The 23435-nt window shown below is 35.9% G+C and overlaps 1 protein-coding gene, 1 long non-coding RNA gene and 1 other non-coding gene across 3 annotated transcripts; 1 reads left to right on the plus strand and 2 right to left on the minus strand.

Moving 5' to 3' along the window:
* Window positions 1–269: 269 nt before the first annotated feature.
* LOC142172887 (uncharacterized) lies at window positions 270–5373 on the minus strand. The gene is made up of 2 exons (XR_012701981.1): window positions 2613–5373; window positions 270–2493 (listed from the first exon to the last, which is right to left on the minus strand). It is a non-coding gene; the product is annotated as an uncharacterized LOC142172887 (long non-coding RNA).
* Window positions 5374–9582: 4209 nt separating this feature from the next.
* Window positions 9583–9684, plus strand: LOC142173078 (U6 spliceosomal RNA). Its single transcript, XR_012702508.1, has one exon. It is a non-coding gene; the product is annotated as a U6 spliceosomal RNA (small nuclear RNA).
* A 1698-nt stretch (window positions 9685–11382) lies between these two features.
* LOC107775949 (ER membrane protein complex subunit 8/9 homolog) lies at window positions 11383–20879 on the minus strand. The gene is made up of 6 exons (XM_075236752.1): window positions 20527–20879; window positions 19548–19694; window positions 19384–19446; window positions 11809–11975; window positions 11629–11708; window positions 11383–11561 (listed from the first exon to the last, which is right to left on the minus strand). The coding sequence occupies exons 1-5, from the start codon at window positions 20734–20736 to the stop codon at window positions 11678–11680; spliced, it is 618 nt and encodes a 205-aa protein (XP_075092853.1). The 5' UTR covers window positions 20737–20879; the 3' UTR covers window positions 11383–11561; window positions 11629–11677.
* Window positions 20880–23435: the final 2556 nt, after the last annotated feature.

Genomic DNA, 23435 nt, shown 5'->3' on the forward strand with positions numbered 1-23435 from the left:
AATATGCCCATGCCTCTTGTATTGCACTAATAATAGAAGCTCCGTATATGGTCCAAATTTGGACCAAGTGTAGAGTCAAAGGGATAATATTTGGCCCACTTGTAAATAAAGTATTGGTTGAAGTGATCCATTTCTCATCATAATGGAACCTGTTGAGATAGAAGAAACTTTTCAACGGTTATTATTACTTAATTATGAGGGACGAAAGAAATGGTGGGAATTCATTCTCACATGTTAAAGCTATTGACAGCAAAGAGCAGTAAAGTGACTTCAAAAACTTAGTATTTTTATTGATCATGAAAGTTTGCTTAAATACATAAAGTCGGCAACTGACTATTAATAAATACTGCTAAAAATATGCTAAACAACTCTACTGCTAACTAAAAAGGAGGAACAGAACTTGAAAATAGCTAACAAACTTTCAAAAAGAAAAACAGAATCCTAAATATCTGCAAAATCAACACAATCTGGTGTGTATTCCTCAACTTCTGCAGCCTAACTAAACTTCTGATTTTATTGACTGCAACAACATTGCAATTTTTCAGGCAAATGCAACACTCCTCTTGCCTCAAGAATTGCAGACTCCAAGTTTGCTTCTAAGAAACTCAAATCTATTAACATGAAATGGCTTTGTAAACAGATCAGCAATTTGATCTTCTGACCTACAGCAATACACCAATTTCACCTCTCCTCCTTCTTGCACTTCCATAAGAAAGGACAATTTGATATTAAAATGCTTGGTTTTACCATGAAAAACTGGATTATGAGAAATTGCTATGGCTGCCTGATTATTCACAAACACTTCTGTGCTTGCTTGTTGCTCCAGATCAAGATCTAATAGGATTTTCCTTAGCCAAAGAGCTTGATTAACTGCTGCAGTTGCAGCAATGAATTCAGCTTCTGCAGTTGACTGTACTACGATTTCCTTTTTCTTTGAGCACCATGAAAAACATCCTGAACCATGGCTAAAACAATAACCTGAAGTGTTTTTCATATCATCAACTGAACCTGCCTAATCACTATCAGAATAACCTTGCAACTTGAAAGTGTAACACTTAGAGAACTTAACACCATAGTCCAAAGTTCCCTTGACGTACCTTATCACTCTTTTGGCAGATTTCATGTACGTTTCACTCGCATAATTTAGAAATATGGACAATACACTTACTGCCTGAAGAATATCATGTCTAGTAGCAGTGAGGTACATAAGACATCCAATCATACTTCTGTAACTAGCCTTGTCAACCTTGTTACTACCATCATCCTTGACCAGCTTCTCTTTCTGATTTATTGGAGTGTTCGTAGGCTTGAAATATTCCATTTTGAACTTCTTCATAATCTCTCTTGCATACTTATTTTGGCAAATGAACACTTCATTTTGAGTTTGATGAATTTGCATTCCAAGAAAGTAAGACATTTCTCCCAAGTCTGTTATTTCGAATACTTTCTTCATATCTGCCTTGAAGTCCTCGATCATTTCAAGGTTGTTGCCTATTTCAAAAAGATCATCAACATAAAGTAATATAATCACAGTATCAGAATCTCTTTTTCTAATAAAGAGAGTTTGTTCACTTAGGCTTTTCTTAAAACCTAAGCCTTGCAAATGCTCATCAATTCGATTGTACCAAGCCCTTGGAGCTTGTTTTAAACCATAAAGGGCTTTCTTCAATAGATAAACTTTATCTTCATGTACCCTTACAGAAAAACCTTAAGGCTGCTCCACATAAATCTGCTCCTGCAGAAAACCATTTAAAAAAGCTGACTTGACATCTAACTGAAAGATTCTCCAACTTTTTTGAGCAGCAATAGCTAGTAATAATCTTATAGTATCAAGTCTAGCAACTGGAGAAAATATTTCCGAATAATCAACTCCAAAAATCTGTGAGTAACCTTTCAAAACAAAGTCTAGCCTTGAGCTTGTTAACAGAACCATCAATATTTAATTTGGTGTGGTAAACCCACTTCACATCAATGATCTTCCTATCTTGAGGCTTTTCCACAAGATGTCAGGTCTCATTTTTCTCAATCATTACAAGCTTCTCCTGTATTGCATATTGCCACTTAGGATATGAAATGGCTTTCTCGAATCCAGACAGCTCTAAAATAGCCACATTACATCTCTGGTATATGTCAGAGAGCAACGTCATCCCTCTTACAGGTTGATGATCAATGCTTTCATCAGAATCGGGTAGATTGTTTGTAATCTACTTCTGCTTACCTTCTTTCCAGTCCCATTGCTCATTCTCCATAAAAAATACATCTCTGCTTATCATAATTTTTCCTGTATTAGGCTGCAAAATTTTGTAAGCTTTAGAGACCGTGCTATAACCAATAAACACTCCAGGTTAAGCTTTCTTGTCTAACTTATCTCTCTTAACCTGTGGAATATAAGAGAAACACAAACAATCGAAGATCTTTAAGTTTTTTAAGGAAGGTTTGTACCCATGCCATGCCTCAAAAGGTGTCTTTCCCTCCACTTCTTTTGTAGGCAACCTGTTCAACAAAAAAATAGTAGTGTTAGCTGCTTTTGCCCATAAATTCTTTGGTAGTCCCTTCTCATGTAACAAGCACCCCGACATCTCCATTATCGTCATATTCTTCCTTTCACTAACCTCATTCTGTTGCAGAGTATATGGGGCAGTGAGTTGATGCTCAATTCCTGCATTTTCACAGAACTTTTCAAATTGATCTGATGTGTACTCAGTACTATTATCTGATCTCAGCATTTGTATCCTGCAACCACTTTGATTTTCTACCAAAGTTTTGAATTTCCAGAACACTTCAGGTACTTCAGATTTGAACCTGAGAAAATAAATTAAACATATTTTTGTCATATCATCAATGAATGCTATGAAATATTTACTTCCTTTGAGAGAAGCAGTCTTATGTGGTCCCACACAAATTGGTATGGACTAATTGAAGTTTTACTGATGCTTTCCAGGTTGCCTCGGGAAAAGGCATCCTGCTTTGCTTTCCCAATTGACATGTGCTACAGCTTGAGAGTTCCTCCTCCATAAGTGGTACTCCTTGAACCATATGTTTTTTCGACATGTAAAAGAGTGCCCTCTGATGGAAATGCCCGAATCTCTTGTGCCATACATCTGCAGTTATCACATGGTTTGGATAGGCAGCCAATGTTTCCTCCATTGGATCAAAGGAAAAACTTCTTCCTCTTATTTTAACTCGACAGACTTCTTGACCCTTTGGATCAAAGATCACACACATCCTGTCCTCAAAAATAAGCTTGAAACCATTCTCCAAAAATTGCCCTACGCTCAACAAATGTTGATCAATTTCAATAACAAAGAGCACATCCGTAATTAACTTTGTACCTGAGTAACTTTCAATAGCTATTGTGCCTTTCCCTTTGGCAGGAAGATAATCACCATTACCAATTTTGACTTTAGAGGTTACAAATTTGTCTAACACTTCGAAATTTCCTCATCATGAGTCATATGATTTGTACAACCATTGTCAATTAACCAACTTTCACTTGAACTTTTGCTTGCAAAACATGTCGCCACAAACAATTGCTCTTCTTCTTGTTGTTCTGCAATTTGTGCTTCATTTGATTGTTGTGGTCCTTTCTCTTTGCAAATAATCTCAGAATGCCCAAGTTTATGACACTTTTTGCATCTCATATCAGGTTTTCTCCAACATTTGAAGTGTGGATGGTTTCTCTTCCCGCAATGCTGGCAAGGTGGATATTTTTCACCTTTGTTGTTGTTGCTATGATCAGTTGCAGCAGCTTCTGTTGATGTAGAATAGCTCTTCTTGCCTTTCTGCTTCTTGCCTTTGCTGCCAGGGTTGAATAGTTACCTTGCTTGCAAAGCTCCTTCAACAGCTCCCTCGTTCCTCATCAATCTTTTTTTTTTCTTGTGCTTGTAAAGGGTTTAAAAGTTCCGCCAAACTAATGTTTGATAGATCTTTTGTATTTTCCAGTGAAGCAATTATTACTTCAAACTTCTCAGGTAAAGTAACAAGAAATTTCTGCACAATTCTTTTGTCAGAAAGTTCGACACCAAATAACTTTACCTTATTTGCCAGATTGATAAGCCTATCTGATTACTCCTTAATAGTTTTAGATTCCTTCATTTTTTGTATTTCAATTTTCCTCACCAAGTTTAAGACCTTCATGCCTCGAATTCTTTCATCTCCATAATATTCTTTTTTTTAGAAAATCCCAGATTGCCTTAGCCGAACTAAGAGTCATGATTCTGGAAAAAATAGTACGAGATACTGCAGCATAGAGACACGCCTTCGCCTTCGACTTCCTGATCTTCTTCTCTTTGTGATTTTTGATCTGAGTCATGGTAGGATTGCCTATAAAGGAGGAACTTCATAATCCTCTTCTACTGCCTCCCAAAGATCACATGCATCTATGTAGGCTTTCATCCTGACTGCCCAAACCTGATAGTTTTCTCCATCAAAAATTGGTGGAACAATTGATGAAAAAACACTCTCACCTTCCATAATTCTTTAAGGCGATTTTATGGATGGTCTGATTAAGTGTTTGAGTTTTCACTCAGTTGATAACTCACACTCTCACAAGTCCTTTAAGAACAAAAAAAACTCTGATACCACTGTTAAAGCTATTGACAGCAAAGAGCAGTAAAGTGACTTGAAAAATCTGTATTTTTATTGATCATGAAAGCTTGCTTAAATACATAAAGTCGGTAACTGACTATTAATAAATACTGCTAAAATATGCTAAACAACTCTACTACCAACTAAGAAGGAGGAACAGAACTTGAAGATAGCTAACAAACTTTCAAATAAAAAAACAGAATCCTAAATATCTGCAAAGTCAACACAATCTGGTGTGTATTCCTCAACTTCTGCAGCCTAACTAAGCTCCTGATTTTATTGGCTGCAACAACATTGCAATTTTTTAGGCAACTGCAACATCACACCTCCTCTTTTCCCTCCTGAGTGAAGGAACCTTGCCTTGCTTTCTGTTCATTTGTGAGTCTGAACCCGATGGCTTTTTCAAGAGGTGATTCCAAGACTTAATCAAAGGAAAAATTCGTAGTTCAGGTGACTCACACCTAAGACGTGGATCGATCATGACGAATGGACTTAAATTTTTGTAATGTAATTAATGTAAATATAATAAAAGAGGTAGAGTCAAGATCTCGTTCCTTCTCCACCAGATGAAAGGGATATAAATTCTTACCTATGGGGGTAAGGGCTTGATTTGACCTTGTGTTCTAGCGGGTCAAAGGCGAGCCTTTTCTTGGTTAATAGAAGGCGATTTATTGAATTGAGACTATGTATAATTACAGTCCCATTACTGTCGATAAAGCGAAAGGAAAGCAAAGTTAGGAGGTTCTTGTATTTTGCATAAGTCATGGGATTTCCATGTCGTGTCAATCAGAGATGAATCCAAGATTTAAACTTTATGGGTTCAACCTTCAAGATATTTAGCATTAGACCTATTATATTTTTAAAGTTATGGATTCATATCTATTATTTATTGCAATTTTAGTAATCTTTACTCATAAATTTATGCTCCGTGTCGACATTATTGGGCTCAGTTGAACTCATAACTTTTAGTCTAGTTTTGAATTTATCTGTATAAAACCTACTAAAATTGTTAAAAATATTGATCTATGAATTCATAACTTAAACAAATTGATGGTTCAGCTGCTAGAACTCGAATCATGAACCCATAGGATCAAAATCTTAGATTCGCCTGCGATAAAAAAAGATATGATTATTTTATGTTTGCATGTCGGAGTAAATTGACTAATACCTTTGAATCAGTCTCCTAAATTAATGTAATGAAATTGTAGGCTTTATTAGCTAGTTGCAGTCCATGTAATAATGCCATAAGATCAGCTTGCAAAGCATTAATATAATGTAATGGTTTTGAGAATCCAGCCTTCCATGTGCCAAAGCTATTTCAAGCCAGCTCCTCCTTTTCCCATAACAGCAACAAATGCTCCATCAATATTCAGTTTATAGTAATTGTAATTGGGTATGGGCAATTCCTGGTGGGATTTTGAGAGAATTACTTTTGAGTTGAGGTAGGTGTGTTCTAGTGCCAAGAGATGATATACAGTTGAAAGAATTACGACCCTTGTCACTTGGCCTAACAGCCCAACCGAAAATGGCCCAGATTTGAAGCTCTTACCCTATTTAGTCCATGTTGTACATAACTTGAAAGAAACTTTTTAGTCTTTAGCCCATTATTAAAGACACACTTTTAGGGTTTTTATTATTTTCTTCTTTCTTCTTTCTTCATTCCCAGCACACCAAATTCTCTCTCACCGCCTCTCGCTTCTTTCTTTTCAACCCACATAGATCCCTCATCCTCTCTTAACCTAGCTTTCGTTATTCCCCCTCCCCTACCCCCTACGCAGTTCTGCCATCAATGGCTCGAAGAAGGCTCGGGCTCCTACTCCGTCGTCCATGGTGGCAAGCAGAAGAATATTGAAGATTTTTTGAAATTGGGTCTGACTCTTTGCAGTTTGAAACCTTAATTTCCAATGTCTGGTCGAGCTCCGACAAGAAAAGATCGGAATCCACGATGAAGCAGAAAGCTCCAGACTTGCTTGTTCTTAAGCTTGTTGACCTTCTTGGCTCATCATATGTGTGTTGTCCTCCTTGAAATCTCGAATCTGAAATTGGGTGTATCGTATCTGTGTGTTGAATTCCGAATCATTGGCGCAAAATTGCTAACCTATAGACGAGTTGAATCATCTAATACCTTCTACCACAACTCGAGGCTTGGATAAAAATCATAACGATATAGCAGTTTGTATAAATACTATATAATAGTGTATAATTGTGTATATGAATATACAAACACCTCTTATACACTATTATACATGTTTATACAAGTTATACAGTATTGTATAATTGTGTATAAATGTGTATAATGTTGTATAATTATATATCTTTTCAGTTTATAAGGATGTATATACATTGTTAGTGTGTAAGAGGTGTTGACACCTAATTTTTGACCCTATTTGAATTTATTCCCACTTTTCCCACTTATCTCGTCAATACCTCACTTTCACTTTCCCTCGCCCCCATACCGGTCCCTCATCCCACTATTCCCATATTCCCATCCCACCTTCTTTTGTCCCCCATTTTTCCTTGTCCCCTCTCACTTTATCCATTTCCAACTCACCCATGTTACACTCCAACAACAAGACAATTTTTACCTCTCCCTCTTTTCCTCATTTCTTAAGCTTCTTCAACACACACACACGGTCAGAGGCAGCAAGGGGAGCTCCCCAACTCTCTCCTCTACCCATTTTTTCTCCAAATACACTCACCCTCCCAAAAACGCGAATAGAGTATACCTTCGATATACACTCAATATATCATGGGTATACATGCGCAGAACACCCCCTCCCCAACGGATCTCCTTCTTTCTTTCTTCTCAAACCAGAAAACAATGACCTTTTCACCATCAAGATCAGCCTTGAAGCTCCAGTAATTCAGCCATCAAAAATCTGTTCAAAACACATCAAAATAAGCTTGAAAATAGCTCCGTTTTCTTAGTCAAAACGACCTCTAAAATAGCAGCAAAAACCTGTTGCAAACAGCCATAAAATTCACCCCTAACACCACCCAAAATGAGCCAAAAGATCTGCTGAAATCGGCTAAAAGAAATCGGAACAGATGCGTTTGGATTTTCGTCGCCGGTCGAAGTCGCTAGTCCGGGTTTCCGTTTGAGTCTCCTTCTAGTCCGTATGGTTTTGCTTGGCTTTATTTCGTTTTGGAGTAACGATTGTTGAGCTGTATCCATTTCATGAAGAAGGTTGTCTTCTCAGTCTATTGATAGAATATTCATATCAAAGGTTCATTTCCTCTAAATTCTTGTTTGCATTAGATGAATGTTTCAGTTTTGATTTAGATCTGTTTAAATGTTTCATTATTATTTCTTTTGTTTCTGTTTTGATTTATGTGTGTTTGATTAGAATTAGTTTCTCAAGTCACTAAATAATTATCTTCTCACCTATGTTGTTAGATTAATATGATTTGAGAAATCCATGTTAGACTTGAACGTAAATAAGTCATTATTTTAAAGGAAGTTCTTTTTTTTAAAAAAAAAACAATTTTTATGTTAGCATTTTATTCCTTAGTTGATGTTATGTTTCTAGTGTTCAATTATTTTAATTTCTTGTTTCATGAAACAATATATGGCTTTAAGTTCAAAATTATTATAGTTATCTAATAAAAACTAAAAAATGGAGCCTTACGCTAAAGAAACTATGGTATATTAGAGCAATTGGATCTTTTAAATTTAAAGTGAGATAAATGAGATTTTGGGCTTTTAGATTTAATAAGTCATAGCAAGGATTATGATCCGGGCTCAAATACAAACTGGGTAAAGAATAAAAATCTACACTATATCACTTTTACCACAATAATTCATAACTCTCGGCTTTGTAATAATCTCAAAGTAGTTTAGAAAAAATAATTGTATATTCGTAGTTTGCTTTAGGCGCGATTAATAAATTATCGTGGCTATGGGAACGGTTCTCGTGGCATAGTTGCGATACCAAATCTCCTAAATTTGGGTGTGCATTTATGTGACTCAAATCCAAATCTCAACGGAGTCGGAATGTATTAACAACCACGGGTGCATTGATTGCGACGTGGTTCGAGATGCATTTTCACGACGTTGCAATTCTATTAAAAAAATAATAATAATAAAAGCGGTTTAAAGTTGATAAAAGCACATAAATTATAATATGTATTAAAATCGGATATTTAGCCAATACAACAATTTAAGCGACCGTGCTAGAACCACGGGATTCGAAGGTGCCTAACACCTTCCCTCGGGTCAACAGATTTCCTTACTTAGAATTTCTGGTTCGCAGACTTCATTTGGAAAGTCGAATATTTTCCTCGATTTGGGATTCAAGATAAACCGGTGACTTGGGACACCAAAAGCCAAAAATTTCCCAAGTGGCAACTCTGAATTAAATAAATAATCTCATTTCGAATCTTGTCACTTAAATTGGAAAAACTCCCTCACGCATTTACCCTTCGGGTCGGGCGCGCAAAAAGGAGGTATGACAAGAGGTCTCTACGAAAGTTTGACACTTCCTTCTCTTCTTCTTTTTCGTGTATGTGTTGTATAAAAAAGATTTGTACGCGTTGGAGGGATTCTACAATTCATTTACCAAGTTTTTATTTTTCTTTTATCTTGTTGGATTGCTTCAGCAATTACACATAATAGTGTATGAAAACAACTGGTTGTATAAAGAATGAGCAATAACCGTAGTTGATTGTGTGAAATAAGCTGTCTTTCGGGAATTAGCCTATTTTTTTGGACTATAGATTTGCAAAGTGGTATTTAGGCTATTATATTACAAGTCGGGTGTGTGAGTTGTATTTATGTGAAATTATCCCATAAGAGAAACCGGTTCGTTTTTATTGTCAAAAGAATTGCAGTTTCTATTGGTCCAGATGTTCCAAAGTAATTAAAATAGGCATTAGGATGGAAACAGGTAAAAGTTTAGCAACAGTAATAGTACTGGTGTTTTGAACCAGTATTTGAGCCAGTCATGCAAGTTGCACTGGGGTGTGGGGATGCTTAAATAATTCCATATATAGATAGTCCCTTCCGGACATCCGATAAAGATGGAGCAATACAGAAAAAATTAGCATGCCCATTGCGGAAGGGTAACACGGACAAATCGAGAAATGGTCCAATTTTTAATTTTTAAAAGAAAGGAATTCTTACGTTGTATAGCAAAGGTTGATACCTTATTTATTATAAATAAATACCCTTTTAAAAAATCATATTTCATAGCTATCTTTTGATTTTTATAGTCAAATATCTATTTATGGTCACCTCCTACCTTTAAACCATAAAATACGCTTTGTATTATTTTTCTCTCTCTCTTTCAAATTTTTCTCCACCCTCTCTCTCAACTCCAGTTTTTCTCCATAAAATTTTCTCTTATTTTAACAAATCAGATCTCATGGGTACTACAAGTTGACATTGATCCTGAGGATGCAAATATCGAACAAATGTCTAGGGACGAAACCAATAAATTTGGTATATTTTCTTGGGAATTCGTCCGTCACCATGGGCTGCACCTATTCGGCACAACTTCCACATGGTTCTTGTTGGACATTGCTTTCTATAGCCAGAAAGATGTGTTCAGCGCAATTGGATGGATACCAGCAGCCAAAACCATGAATGTCGTTCAAGAAGTTTACAAGATTGCAAGAGCACAAACCTTGATTGCACTACTTAGTACAGTGCCAGGGTACTGGTTCACCGTGGCGTTCATCGATATCGTTGGAAGGTTCGCGATCCAATTGATGGATATACTTCGGATACAGATTCGCAGAAGAAATACTTCAGTTAATATATTTCAATGTATATCGATGTATTTCATTGTATTCATTGTCTTTTTTTTTCATTGTATTTCAATGTATTTCGCTGTATTTTATGTATTTTCATTGTATTCATTGTCAGTTTTTTCATTGTATTTCAATGTATCCCGTTGTATTCTATGTATTTCATTGTATTCACTGTCTCGCTATATTTCATGAATGTATTCATATATTTTTTTTTAATTAATATAATTTATGTATTCAGATGTATTATATAATTTCTCTAAAGATTGCTATGTTTTTGGAGTGTTTTTCGGTTGAGAATCTTTTTTATAACTGGAAGTACAAAATTTGTGTGTTATAATTGAGTTTGTTGAGTTATATTGGGAGTCTATTATGTTAATTGATTCGCTTTCCGTTTAAAAACAGTATAATCCCATGTTTCACGCCGTAAATACAGTCGAATACAGTAGAATACAACAATCTGTCCAACTGTAATCCCATGTTTCACGCCATAAATACAGTCGAATACAAAAATCTGTCTAGCTGTAATTCTCTGTTTCACGCCTAGAAATGCTACTATATTCATGAATACAGTAGCTTAAATACATCGAATACACTATAAAATATTTCAAAACATAGCTATAGAAAGTAATATAGTAAATGGTAGCTACAACTAGCTAATAACCACTAAAACATAGTGGTTTCTGAAAATAGATTCCATATATAGTTGGCTTTAGGGCATTGAAGAATATATGGAACATATATATCTTCTGATGTATTAGTGCAACAGCCATTTTTCATTAGAGGTGCGCTGATGACAGATGAATGTGTTTTTGTAACTAAAACAGTTTTCTTTTTAAAAGAAAATCATATCATAAAATGTAATATTTGAACACTTGCTACAACTGAGGTTAGGAGCTTTGCCAAGAAGGCTTCCGACAAATCTGCATTTCTCTTGTACGTTGCTAATTGATAATGAGTCGATGACCTATATGCATAATTTAATGCCAGATTGCTCTTAGATGAAGTGTCTTTTATGGAATACGAGAACATGTCATCAAATAACTAGAAACAAACACCCATGAAACAGGCAAGTTAAAGATTTAAGGTTCCAAATAAACTATTCGGGTTCCATTCAATACAAAATCAAGTTGTCTTGCTCAAGAATTATGTTTGACCTATTAGAAATGCGTACTTTTGCGAGGATATGATGCTATCTTCTATAATACTCCAAAGTCACTACCAATCTGCAAAATCAGAGCCATTAGATTCTTTTCATCAGAAACTCAGCAACTACACTGGAGGGATAAATACCGAATATCACATGGTAACCACACGATAGTTTCCGTGCTTCACAGAATCTTCACTTGAAGAGCTCTGGATTCAGCCAGTCCCTAACAAAATGGAATAGCAGAAGCAGAAAACATGAGGAACTTATAGAGATCAATGTGGATATTAGCAGCGTTCAAGCAGATAACAGTATGTAGTTCTTACTTGCTAATGTCATCCAGGTGGTCATCGAAATCTACGATATCCTTCCATTTTCCTGACGAGATATAATCTAAAAGGATAATATTTGCAGATGGCTCCTTGATTTTCAGAGGGCCGCTTGCATCCGTTCCCACTAGTTTCCAGCTCCTAGATACTTCCTTAGTGTAAAGCTGAATAAAAAGTAAATGACTTACAGTAAAGGAAACTACTACGAAGATATGGATAACTTGTTTAAGTACAAAACTATAAGAATCATAGTCTTATACAAGCAAGACTAGTAATGACAAAGACACAAACAAGTGCAGAGAACGAGCTTTAAAGTAAACCAGAAGTTAGAACTCTGAATTAGCTTGCATTGCGATACGTAACACAATTATAAATGTAGGGAGAAACAGATTAATACAGAGCATAGTGATATTCACTCTATAAAGTATCTCTACACAATTGTTATCTAACCGATTTACAAATAATCACATCTAGAACCCTGGATACATTGGTAACTACGACACAGAGAGGATCTAACTTCGCCTATGGCAAACGATTCAATTTTCCAGCAACGCTTTACTTATTTTATCACGAATTCCAAAACAACAGCAAAAAGACTCGGCAGTCAAGATTTTCAGGCCAGCGGTCTTAAAACCCATTGAAAATCTTTCATCCGAAGCCAGAAGCTACTCATTCCGGACAATTCTCTGTTTTTCACATGCAGATGAAACCAACTGAAGACTTTATTTCATCTGAATGAATTAAAGCAACTTTCTCCTCTGACGCAAGCTAAGCATGGTGATTCATCTTCATCCAGAATATAACAGAACATATAGGGTCCATTTCAAATACGAATTTGGGTTCTGATATTATTTTTTCTGCTGAAGTTGTCAGAGTGGGGGTTCTATTCCTTTTTACATTCAAGATATTTGTATTTTAAAGGAAGCCCAATCCAACAAGAGATATCATGTGAAGATCTAACCTATCCAAACTCTCCATGTTCCACCTATATAAAATATTTCATTTTCCTCCTCACAATCCGTCCTGAGCCAATGTCTTGGACTGGAGAAGACAAAACAGAGTTGATTGAATTGAAGATATAAAGCAGATGGTTTTCACCTATTCGAGTCTTGCAAGAAAATAGGATTTTATACTGAGCTCCACATATACAAATTGGGATGGAATGGCTCCTACTAGTTCCCTCCCAAGGGCGGATCTATGTACAGAAGAGGGGGTGCCACGCCACCAGACGCTCGGGTAAAATCTAATGTATATACTGGTATTTCACACAATAAAATGGATATAAGTAAAGGGTGCCACCCATAGTAACAAAGTGACGGTAGGTGCTAATGGTCCAAGCTCCAGCTTTTCAGGCCTTTGGCCTGGGATCGAAACTCATTTTGTATGTAGTGTCTCTTTTTTGTACTTTTTGTCCTTTTCTCTTATTTCTTCTTTTCTTAATTTTTATTTTCTTCATCGTTGTATTTTCTCTCTTTGTTACAACGCCAGTTTATTATTTATTTAGATTATGTATTTGCTTCCTTTTTCATTTTCTAGATCTTCAAAGTTTTATTTGAATATAATTTTAATTATTTTCCTTTTTTATTCATCTAGTGTTATTTTTTTCTTGATTTCAAATTGGACCAAATATTTTTTGTTTGGTGGTTGCGTATTTATTTATGTGCCAAAATTTTGTAAGCCGTATCGGATTAATTCAAGATAATTCAAAATATAGAGAATCGACCAAACATCACTCTTTTCCAATATCCTTGACTGAACGGCACCCGCAATCATGAAATCCTGGATCCGCCTCTGCTCTCTCCCCCCCCCCCCCACAACCCCCAAAAAACCTCACCCCAAAAAATCACACGTGCGAGTTCCCCCGCATACGACTCAAGTGCGCAAAAGTATGGATGATTTCCTATTTTGTAAGATTTAGCTTTTTCTTAACATATTTTTTGCATCAATATCCAAATCATAGAACATTCGAGAGCTTGAATTGGGCTAACCTCCAGCTTAATTTTGCATCTGATGGAAAGAGGGATGCACAGTAAAAGATCATGTCTACCTCAGGATCTTGAAAAAACTACTAAAGCTAAAAAATCTTCTTCTAACTTTCGGATACTTTAACATGTCAAGCTTAAAATAATCTCCTTAGTGAGTAAACATTTCCACCAGACATACAATATTTTTGTTAAGTACTGCAGGCAATGAGCTGCTCTAATAGGACTTCTCGACATAGAAAGCTCTCAAACAGATCTCAAAAAATGTTGTTGTTGTTGTACCACTTGCACACTGAGAGAGACAGGAAATGAAGTTAAAAATGGTAGCAGGAGCCATCAATTAGTATAGAGCACCTTGTTATGGTCTGTTTGGAGCTGATTTTTCCTTTGGTGCCAAAACAAGTTTACTGGAGTTAAAGACCGACCGAAAGATTTTTATAGGAGTTAGAGTGAAGGACAAATAGAAACAGTGGAGACATTATGCATGTGCTAGTGGCAGAAGTAGGGCTGTGCATTTGGATCGGATATCCGAAATCCGATCCGATCCGCTCAAATTCGGATTTCGGATTTCGGATTTCGGATATTTGGATCGGATTCGGATTTGATTTATTAAAATTTCGGATTTTCGGATTGGATTCGGATTTGTATAGTTTGAACCCGATCCGATCCGAAATCCGAATTTATTAAGGGAAAAATAAATACTAATTTTATTTTTAGGGTTAGGTGCATTAGGTCTTATTTCATTCTGCCTCCGTCTAATTCTCAGAAGCAACTTTTTGATGTTGCTGCCTTATCTCAGTTCTCACGCCTCAGACTCAGTCCTCACTGCTCACTTCCCGGCTTCAGTCTTCACTCATCACGCCTCACAAGTCACACCCAGAGACTGCTGTGCTGGTGCTGCTCACTTCAGTCTTCACGCGACGCCTCAAGCTGCTCCCTCCTGCTCGTTGCTTCCTCTATCTCTTCTCTGTGCTCCGGCGACCGCACTGGTAACTGGTAAGACACTAAGAATTGATGAAATTCTTAAGAAAGACACTAGGGTTAGGTCTCTTTGTTCTCTTTTATTTCTTGGATAAAATTGATGAAATAAATTGGGGGTTTCACTCTTGATTTTCTTAAACAGAAATAGACCATACTATACTACTATTTTGAATCCGATTTTAATTTTAATTTTTTGTTTTGTTTCGTAGATGGAAGATGAGGTAGAGATGGTGAATAAAGTTCAAGCCCTTGTAAAATGTGGTGAAAGTGGTGCTTCAAATGATTCCACAAGCAACGTCGAATCTGATTCTGGTTCGAAGAAAAGAAAAATCATGAAAGAAAGATCAGTGGCTTGGCGACACTTCAGTAAGTTCACTGATGACGAGGGTGTTAAAAAAGCGAAATGCAAGTACTGTCCAGAAGAATATGTAGCTAACACCAAAAACAGTGGTACAAGCAATTTGCTATCACATCTTCTCAAGTGTCCGAACAATCCCCACAAGCCGGAGACAAGCCAGACAAAATTAGCTTTTCAACCGAAAGGTCAAACAGGTGATGTCTCACTTATCCCTTGGAAATTTGATCAAGAGGCATGTAGGAGGGCTTTAGCTCGTATGATAATTATAGATGAACAACCCTTCATTTCTGTTGAAAAGGATGGATTTAGAGACTTCGTGAGAGCTCTTCAACCTTTATTTCATATTCCATCTCGTACTACTATGACTAGAGATTGTTTTGAGATTTACCATAATGAAAAACTTGCTTTGAAGTCAATTTTTAAAGAATCAAAACCGAGAATTTGTATTACGACTGATACATGGACATCAATTCAAAGAATTAACTATATGTGTGTTACAGCACATTACATTGACAAGAATTGGAATTTGCATAAAAAGATATTAAATTTTTGTCCAATTACTAGTCACAAAGGTCAAGATTTAGCTAGTGGTGTTGCTAAGTGTTTGCTTGAATGGGGGGTGGATAAAGTATTTACTGTGACAGTTGATAATGCAAGTTCTAACGATGTCATGGTTAAAGAATTATCCAAACAATTTACTAGATGGAACACTAACTTGATGGAAGGTAAGCATGTTCATGTTAGATGTATGGCTCACATCATCAATCTAGTTGTTCAAGATGGGTTGAGAGAAGGGAGTGTGTCTGTGGAACGAATAAGACAAGCTGTTAGGTACATTAGACAATCTCCAGCAAGATGGAAGAAGTTTAAAGAATGTTGTGATCTAGATAGGATAACTTCTAAAAAATCATTGTGCTTGGATGTTCCTACTAGGTGTAACTCCACATATTTGATGTTGAAGGTTGCTACAGTTTATGAGGAAGCCTTTATAAAATATTGTGATATTGATTATGGTTTGATGTCATGTATTTCTAACTGTATTTGTGAGGATGGACAGCCTGCAGGTCCACTTTTAAGTACTGATTGGGATAGTGTAAGACGTATTGTGAAGTTTCTTGAAATATTTTATGAACTCACCTTGAAGGTATCAGGTACACTTTATATTACGTCTAATGTGCACTTTCTTGAGATATGTGTTGTTGGTTCTTCTTTGAAAGAGTTGATGCAAAGTGAAGATGTTACCTTGAAAGAAATGGCAAATAATATGAAAGAGAAGTTTGATAAGTATTGGGGGGATCCACAAAAGATGAACAAAATGATTTTTATTTCATGTGTGTTCGATCCACGCCACAAGTTTCAATCTCTTTCGTTTGCTCTTGCTGCCATGTTTGGAGAAACAATAGGTGTGAAAATACAAATTGAGGTGAAGACATACATGGAATCTTTGTTCAATGTGTATGCAAAGAAGAATGGTGGTTCTGGTTCATTTCCATATTCTCCATCTTCCGGTTCATGTCCATCTTCTCCATCTTCCCCTAGTTCATGTCCATCTTCTCCAACTTCATCTACTTCTTCATCATCGCTTTCAAAATTCATGTTAGATTTAAAGAAGCATAAGAAGGGTGAAGGAATTGATTCTAAAACAGAGTTAGATAAATATTTGGGTGAAGATGTTGAGGAAGACTTTGAAAATTTTAAAATTCTGGGGTGGTGGAAGTTGAATTCACCCAGATTTCCCGCACTTGCTGAGATGGCACGTGATGTGCTAGCCATTCCTATTTCTAGTGTTGCCTCAGAATCAGTCTTTAGTACCGGTGGACGCATACTTGATCCATTTAGGAGTTCATTGACACCTAGATTGGTTCAAGCTCTTGTGTGCGTCCAAGATTGGCTTCGGAATGAATCAACAACTCTGGTTAAAATTGAAGAAGATTTAGATAATCTTGAACAACTTGAAGCGCGTAAGACTATCTTATTTCTTCTATTACTTTACTTGTGTTTAATGTATACTTATGTTATGTTTCTTTAGATTATTTTTAAACTAATTTATTCTATTACTATCTTATTCTACAGACTTGATTAATACCGGAAAAGAGCCTTGCATCGTCGACATATAAAAGATACGAGTTCGTGGCATGTTAAAAGTTTTCTTAAGCCTTCTAATAAATTGAACCAAGCTGCTGCATTAAGCCTTCTCTATTGTATTGTTTTGTTCTACCACCAAGCAGTCAAGCTGCTGTATTAGGCTGCTGCACAGGCTGCCCAACTTGACATGATACACATTTACCGATTCTCTCATTTTTGACAAGTGTAGTATTGCAGAACTTGAAAGTGTGCCAGGTTGAGGATTTTAGTTCCAGTGTGCCAGGTGTGCCAGAACTTAAGGCTGCTGCATTAAGGAATTCTGGTTGAGGATTTCAGTTCATTAGTGATTAAACAGCTATTTGGGATTTTAGTTAATTTTGTTTTATTCTGAAGATTGTGTTTTGTTTATGGACATGTTGAACTGTTGAATTATTACCTTCTCTTGAACTGTTAGCTATGCTTCTGCTCTTGCGTTTCTTCCATTTTGGTTCGTAAAAGAATCTGGATTGAATGAGAATGATCAGTAGAACTTGAAATTCTTTTGCTATGCTTTTGCAAAGTACCACAGTTATTGCAGGGACTTGTGTTATGCTTTTGCTATGCTTCTGCTATGCTTCAACTGGGAAATGAATTTGTGCAATATTGTGTACCTTTATGGGTTGCAAGTACAATGAGACTGTCAGCTTTAACCAGTTACAATACTATACTATTAGACATTAGTAACATATTTATTAATTGGAATGAAGCCAAAAGTAAAATCTTGAGGTAAAGTAATTTATAGTCATTTGTTTGCTATTTTTGTTCTTTTAAATGCTATTGTATTATGTAACATCCATTATCCATATACAGTTATACACACTCCTTAATAATACATACAATCCGATCCGAAAATCCGATCACCAATCCGATCCAAAATTTAAAAATCCGATCCAATCCGATATAATTCGGATCGGATTCGGATTGCAATTTGTGGAATCCGAAATCCGAAATTTCAATCCGAAATATGCTAAATCCGATCCGATCCGATCCATGCACAGCCCTAGGCAGAAGCACCATATGTGAATGCTCGGTATTTTCCAAAATATTATAGAAAGAAGAATGATGAAGCTTTATCAAACTTCAGAAAAAAGCGAACAATAACGAAGGTAGACAACGAAATAGGATTATCAACTTCTTTTCCTTAGTGTCAATTGACAAAATCAAAATACTGCAGATAGAATATGAAGGGAGGATTTATATTTGTTCACCCAGTATAGAAAAATGAAGATTATTGTGCACAAACAGCCTTAGATGAGAACTTGATTTCTTGACTCCCATAGCAATCAAAACAATAGGGCGAAGTTCTCTATCGTCAAACAATGACATGAAGTTCTCTAGTACTAAGTTGCGCGGACTCTTCGATTTTGGTGCTGTCCCCGTCCCGATACAAGACGGGGACGGGATATGTCCCGGATTCGGTCAACTAACTTCGGACACTTTGATCGGAGTCCATCGACAAATTTGGGAGAAAAATTGAGATTATGATTTCTCAAAATCAAAAATAGAACAGATTTAGGACAATGAAAGAATAATGTCCATCTTGGAGAATGAAAGATTGAATTCTACAATATTCATGTAAGTTTTTCACAGAATATCTCTCAAAATTTACAATATTTTTGTAGTTCTATTTTTTATTAGCCGAATCCCGCACCCGTATCTATATCCGGATCTGCACCCCCGAATCTTAAATTTTAGACTTTGCCGAATCCGATACTCGGATCCGTTCCTGTATCGCATACCCGCACCCGAGTCCAAGCAACTTAGTTCTAGCACAGGAAAGAAGTAATAACCTTCGGCATTTGGATAAAAACAAAAGAGACTAAAGCAACCACATTACTCCAACTAATTTCATCACGAGGCGTAAATGGGACAGATTCCCTGCGAACCCAGTTGTTGTAGAAGACAAATCATAAGGCAGCTAGAATTTCTTATGGAAGAACAAAGAATAGATAGAGAACTGGTCAAGTAGTTGCTGAAGCTAAATGCCACAAAACTTCAAATTTGAATGGCATGAAAGAGTACGAAATTTGACATCAATAATTAACCAGAAGGGTAAAAATTTGAAAATACACTTAGTTAAGCTTCAGTTTCAAAAGCCAATAGCTCCTTAAAATGAAATGTACATACCTGCATTACAGGACTTCTGTCTTTCCCCTTCTTTAGTAAAGCTTCAAGCTTCTTGTTATCCAACTGAAAATGCAAGAAACGTTAAGCTTAAGGATTTTTGTAACTTACAATCCAAAGATTGAAACTTTTGAATTCGAACTATCTTGAGTAAAGCAAAAAGGTACCAGAAGCAAAGCAGCTTGAGGGAAATATTTGAAGATATGATCTGCAATATTCTTGGCCACATTCCCAACCTCGAAATCATCAAATCTTTCATTTGCATGAAAGTAACCCACAATACTCAAACCTTTATCAGCATAGTACTCCTCGATCTATCCAAATAAACATCCAAACAAGATGAGACTTCCAAATAACTAAAATTACAAGTAGAAGGCATGGTATATGCATGTTTAAAGCAGTGTGTATCCACTACCTTCAACTCTAACAACATATATTTAGTTGAAAATTCTCCAAAAGCATTGATTTATACTCGACTCAAATCTATTGTCGCACAGAAATAATAGATACTGACCCACATCTAAAAGTATTGGATTTAAGTTATATACATTGACAATGTAAGATTTTTTACATTGTGATACCAGTTACCATTTTTTCTTAGCAGGTTACTTCCTCTGTTCAATTTTGTGTGGCACTCTCTCCTTGTTAGTCAGTTCCAAAAAGAGCAACACCTTTCTATATTTAAAAACAATGTAACCTTAAGCTTCCCATTGTACCACTAATGACATGCTTATATAGTCGCATAAATATTTTAGACAAGATTCAAAAGAATTTTTTCCCTACACTCTGTGTCCAATCAAACACAAAAACATAAATTAAAACGAAGGGAGTATCGATTAATGCTTATCATAATGATTAACCAGTAATTACTAGTTACCTGGTTGTGCAAATATTTTTCAAACGTCAGCTAATAAAACTTTAAACTCGTATTGGATTCATTTATACTAGGATTTAAGTTAACAGTGTAATATAAATTTTTGAACTTTAAACTCGTATTAGATTCATTTATACTAAGTTCAAATTGATCATCACAAAGATCAGCGAGCCAAACCGACATTTACAAAGTAATCATTAAGACTAAGTTCAAATCCACTGACTGTAAATTCCAGATGCAAAGTTGAGAGAAGAAAAGGGGGACTGACTTACCATGATAAGGGAAATTTCGAGCGGAGGAAGGAGGCCAATCTGAGAGTGGAATAACGGAACGGATTCGACGATTTCGACGGCGGTGTCGTTGCCGGAGATCCGGCCGAGAAGAACACCGTTGACGGAGGAAGTCTTGTGCTTAAGGGCATGTAGGATTAACTTGATGTACGCGTTTTGATGAATCTCGTAATTTGATTCGCCGCCACCCATCTCGAACACGAACAATTACTGTGAAATCCTTTTTGCAGGCGCCGGCTAAAATAAAATCTGTTTCTACGTCTCGAGAAGTCGATGCTCTCTGTGTAAATAGAATCTGTCACTACTATAAGTCCTTTTTGGTTTTGTTTTTATTCATCTTTAGTTTTTTGGGAAGGGAAAGGATACTTATATTAATAATAGTAATAATAACAGTTACACGCTAGGGTACGAGACCCATATCATTTTCTTTTGTACATACTAGAGAAATGTCTTCTAAGGCACAACCATTGCCTAGTGCCGTTAGGTTACTACACACATTCATAGAAATACATTCTAACATATATATGGTCATCCTGATCCTTGCAATAGGCGTCCATTGCGAAGATAGGAGGTAAGACAAAATAACAACGTTTATTATAATTAGGAGCCATTAGAGCTTCTTTTGCGAACTGGTGTGCTACCATGTTCCCTTCACGAAAGCTATGCTTCATTGTGATCTCCCTTTGCTGCGTTGCCTTCTCCATTAATCATTTGCATTCATGAATTAAATCATTATAAGTAGGATAATCCTCACGAAGGAAGCATATGACTTCTGTGGCATCTGTTTCAACTTCAACTGGAAATATGTTTTCCTTGATGATTATTTGAAGTGCATGATGTAGTGCTTGGAGTTCTGCCTGGATAGGTGATGTTGTGGGATGCTTCTCGTAGTAGCCCAGTATCCATTCGCCTTTGTTGTTGCGTATTATTCCACTGACACCTCCATGTAAGCAGCTATTGTTGAAGGCTCCATCAAAATTGAGCTTATACCAATTTCTTGGAGGAGTCTGTCACTTTGTTTTAAGCTTGACTTTTATATTATTAGTAGTAGGCTTGGATGTTAACAAGTGGTATTCCAATGCTTGGTTAATAACTTTGGTCGTGTTGATATGGTTGCTAGTATTGTTCACGTTGTTTTCATTTCTGTTTCGCCAAATCGCCCATAATACAAATGGAAAAGTTTCCTTCCATGTGATGAATTTGTTGGTTATTTTAGGATTCCTAGTATGTAAAAAATCTACCCAGTGTTCATTATCCATTTGATTGGTTATGGCTACCTCCATGGTTTGCCAAAAGGTTTGAGCCACCGTGCATTCCCAGAAGATATGTAGTGTGGATTCATTTATGGTCTTGCATATCAGGCAGTTTGGGTCGATGTTACTACCAATTTTTTCAAGGTATTCTCTAGTATGGACACGTGAGTGATAGCATTTCCATTGGAAGAACTGGATTTTCCTTGGACATTTTGTGCCCCAAATCCAATTGAATTTTTTATTTGGGGGTATTGTTTATCAATCAATTAATAACAGGAAGAGGTTGTGAATACCCCACTAAAGTTCATACTCCAGATGAGGTTGTTGATATGAGTAGTGTAGGAGGTTGCAGCTAAGGAATGGATACTAGTAATAATGCTTTGAGGAAGCTCAAAAAAAAAATTGTTAGATCCCATCCATTATTATTCCGAATGTCTTTGATTTTTAAGCAATTTTCATTATAGGTTAGGGGACCAATAATATTATCTCTAAGATTGTTGAAATTTGGAATTTAATTTGTGTCTCAAATATTCATGTTCGAGTGTTGGTCTACTGGCCACCTTATCTTTTTCATCTTTAGTTGGAAAAGCTCCAAACTAAAATAGGAGGCCGTTTTGATTGTGTTTTAAAATTAGGTTATGAAAATTATTGGCTTTTTAAGTTTGACTTTTGAAGAACTATTCTATGTTTTTGTATAGTATTAATTTTAATAAGAAGTTAATTCTATGTAGATTGAATTCTATCTTTTTTAGATTTTATCATTTGAAAAAGAAAAAAGTTCAAATGTATCCTTAATAAATGTGATTTGTTGTACATTTGTTCTATAATTATATTTCAGTCCATGAAAGTCCCACGGTTATCTTTAGTCTCACTAAATTGATTTGGTTGATACTATGAGTATAGTTAAATATTTTCAAGTGTACATAGTATATTTGAATCTTTTTAATTATTAAGGAACGTACTTCAAACTATTGCAAAAAAGAAATTTGATCGTTTAGGGGTAGATTCAAATATTTTGTTAGTCTACAAGCTCTACAGTAGCACATGCTAGAGCCAACTTGTAAATTGTTACATCCCGTATTTTTTGTACGTTAAAGTTTCGTCGTAAGTTAATCGATGCAAGTTCGGGAATGAAATTTTCTTGAGATTATAAGCATTTATGTTATTTATAACAAGCAATAAGCAAGTGCCGTGAAAGATACAAGGTAAACGAATCAAAGAAAATGAGTTTCGTTGAAGGTTGTCGATTTGGGATAAAATACGATCCAAGCTACAATACCCGGTATTTATACACTAGTGTCATACAAGGTATCACATGACCATGATAGTAGGGTACATAAAGTGTGTCAAGTGAGTAGTATTTTAAATAATTTGAGATAATTCTTAATTATGTGGGTAATTGGTTAAATATTGGATTAGTGGGAAATTAATAAGTTAATTAAGGAGTTGGTTGATAGTTAATTAAGGTCTTTGGATAAAGACTAAGGAAAGCTAACGTGGCAGCAAAATCTTGTCCAAATTATGACTCTTATACTATGAGTGAGAAGGTGGAACATTTAAGTAGTATATGGCTTAGTCATACCATTTAAAGCCCAAAACTTATCTAAATCAAAAGAAAGGTCTTACATCAAATTGTCA

Source organism: Nicotiana tabacum, chromosome 18, assembly GCF_000715075.1.
Source record: "Nicotiana tabacum cultivar K326 chromosome 18, ASM71507v2, whole genome shotgun sequence".
Classification (NCBI taxonomy): Eukaryota; Viridiplantae; Streptophyta; class Magnoliopsida; order Solanales; family Solanaceae; genus Nicotiana; species Nicotiana tabacum.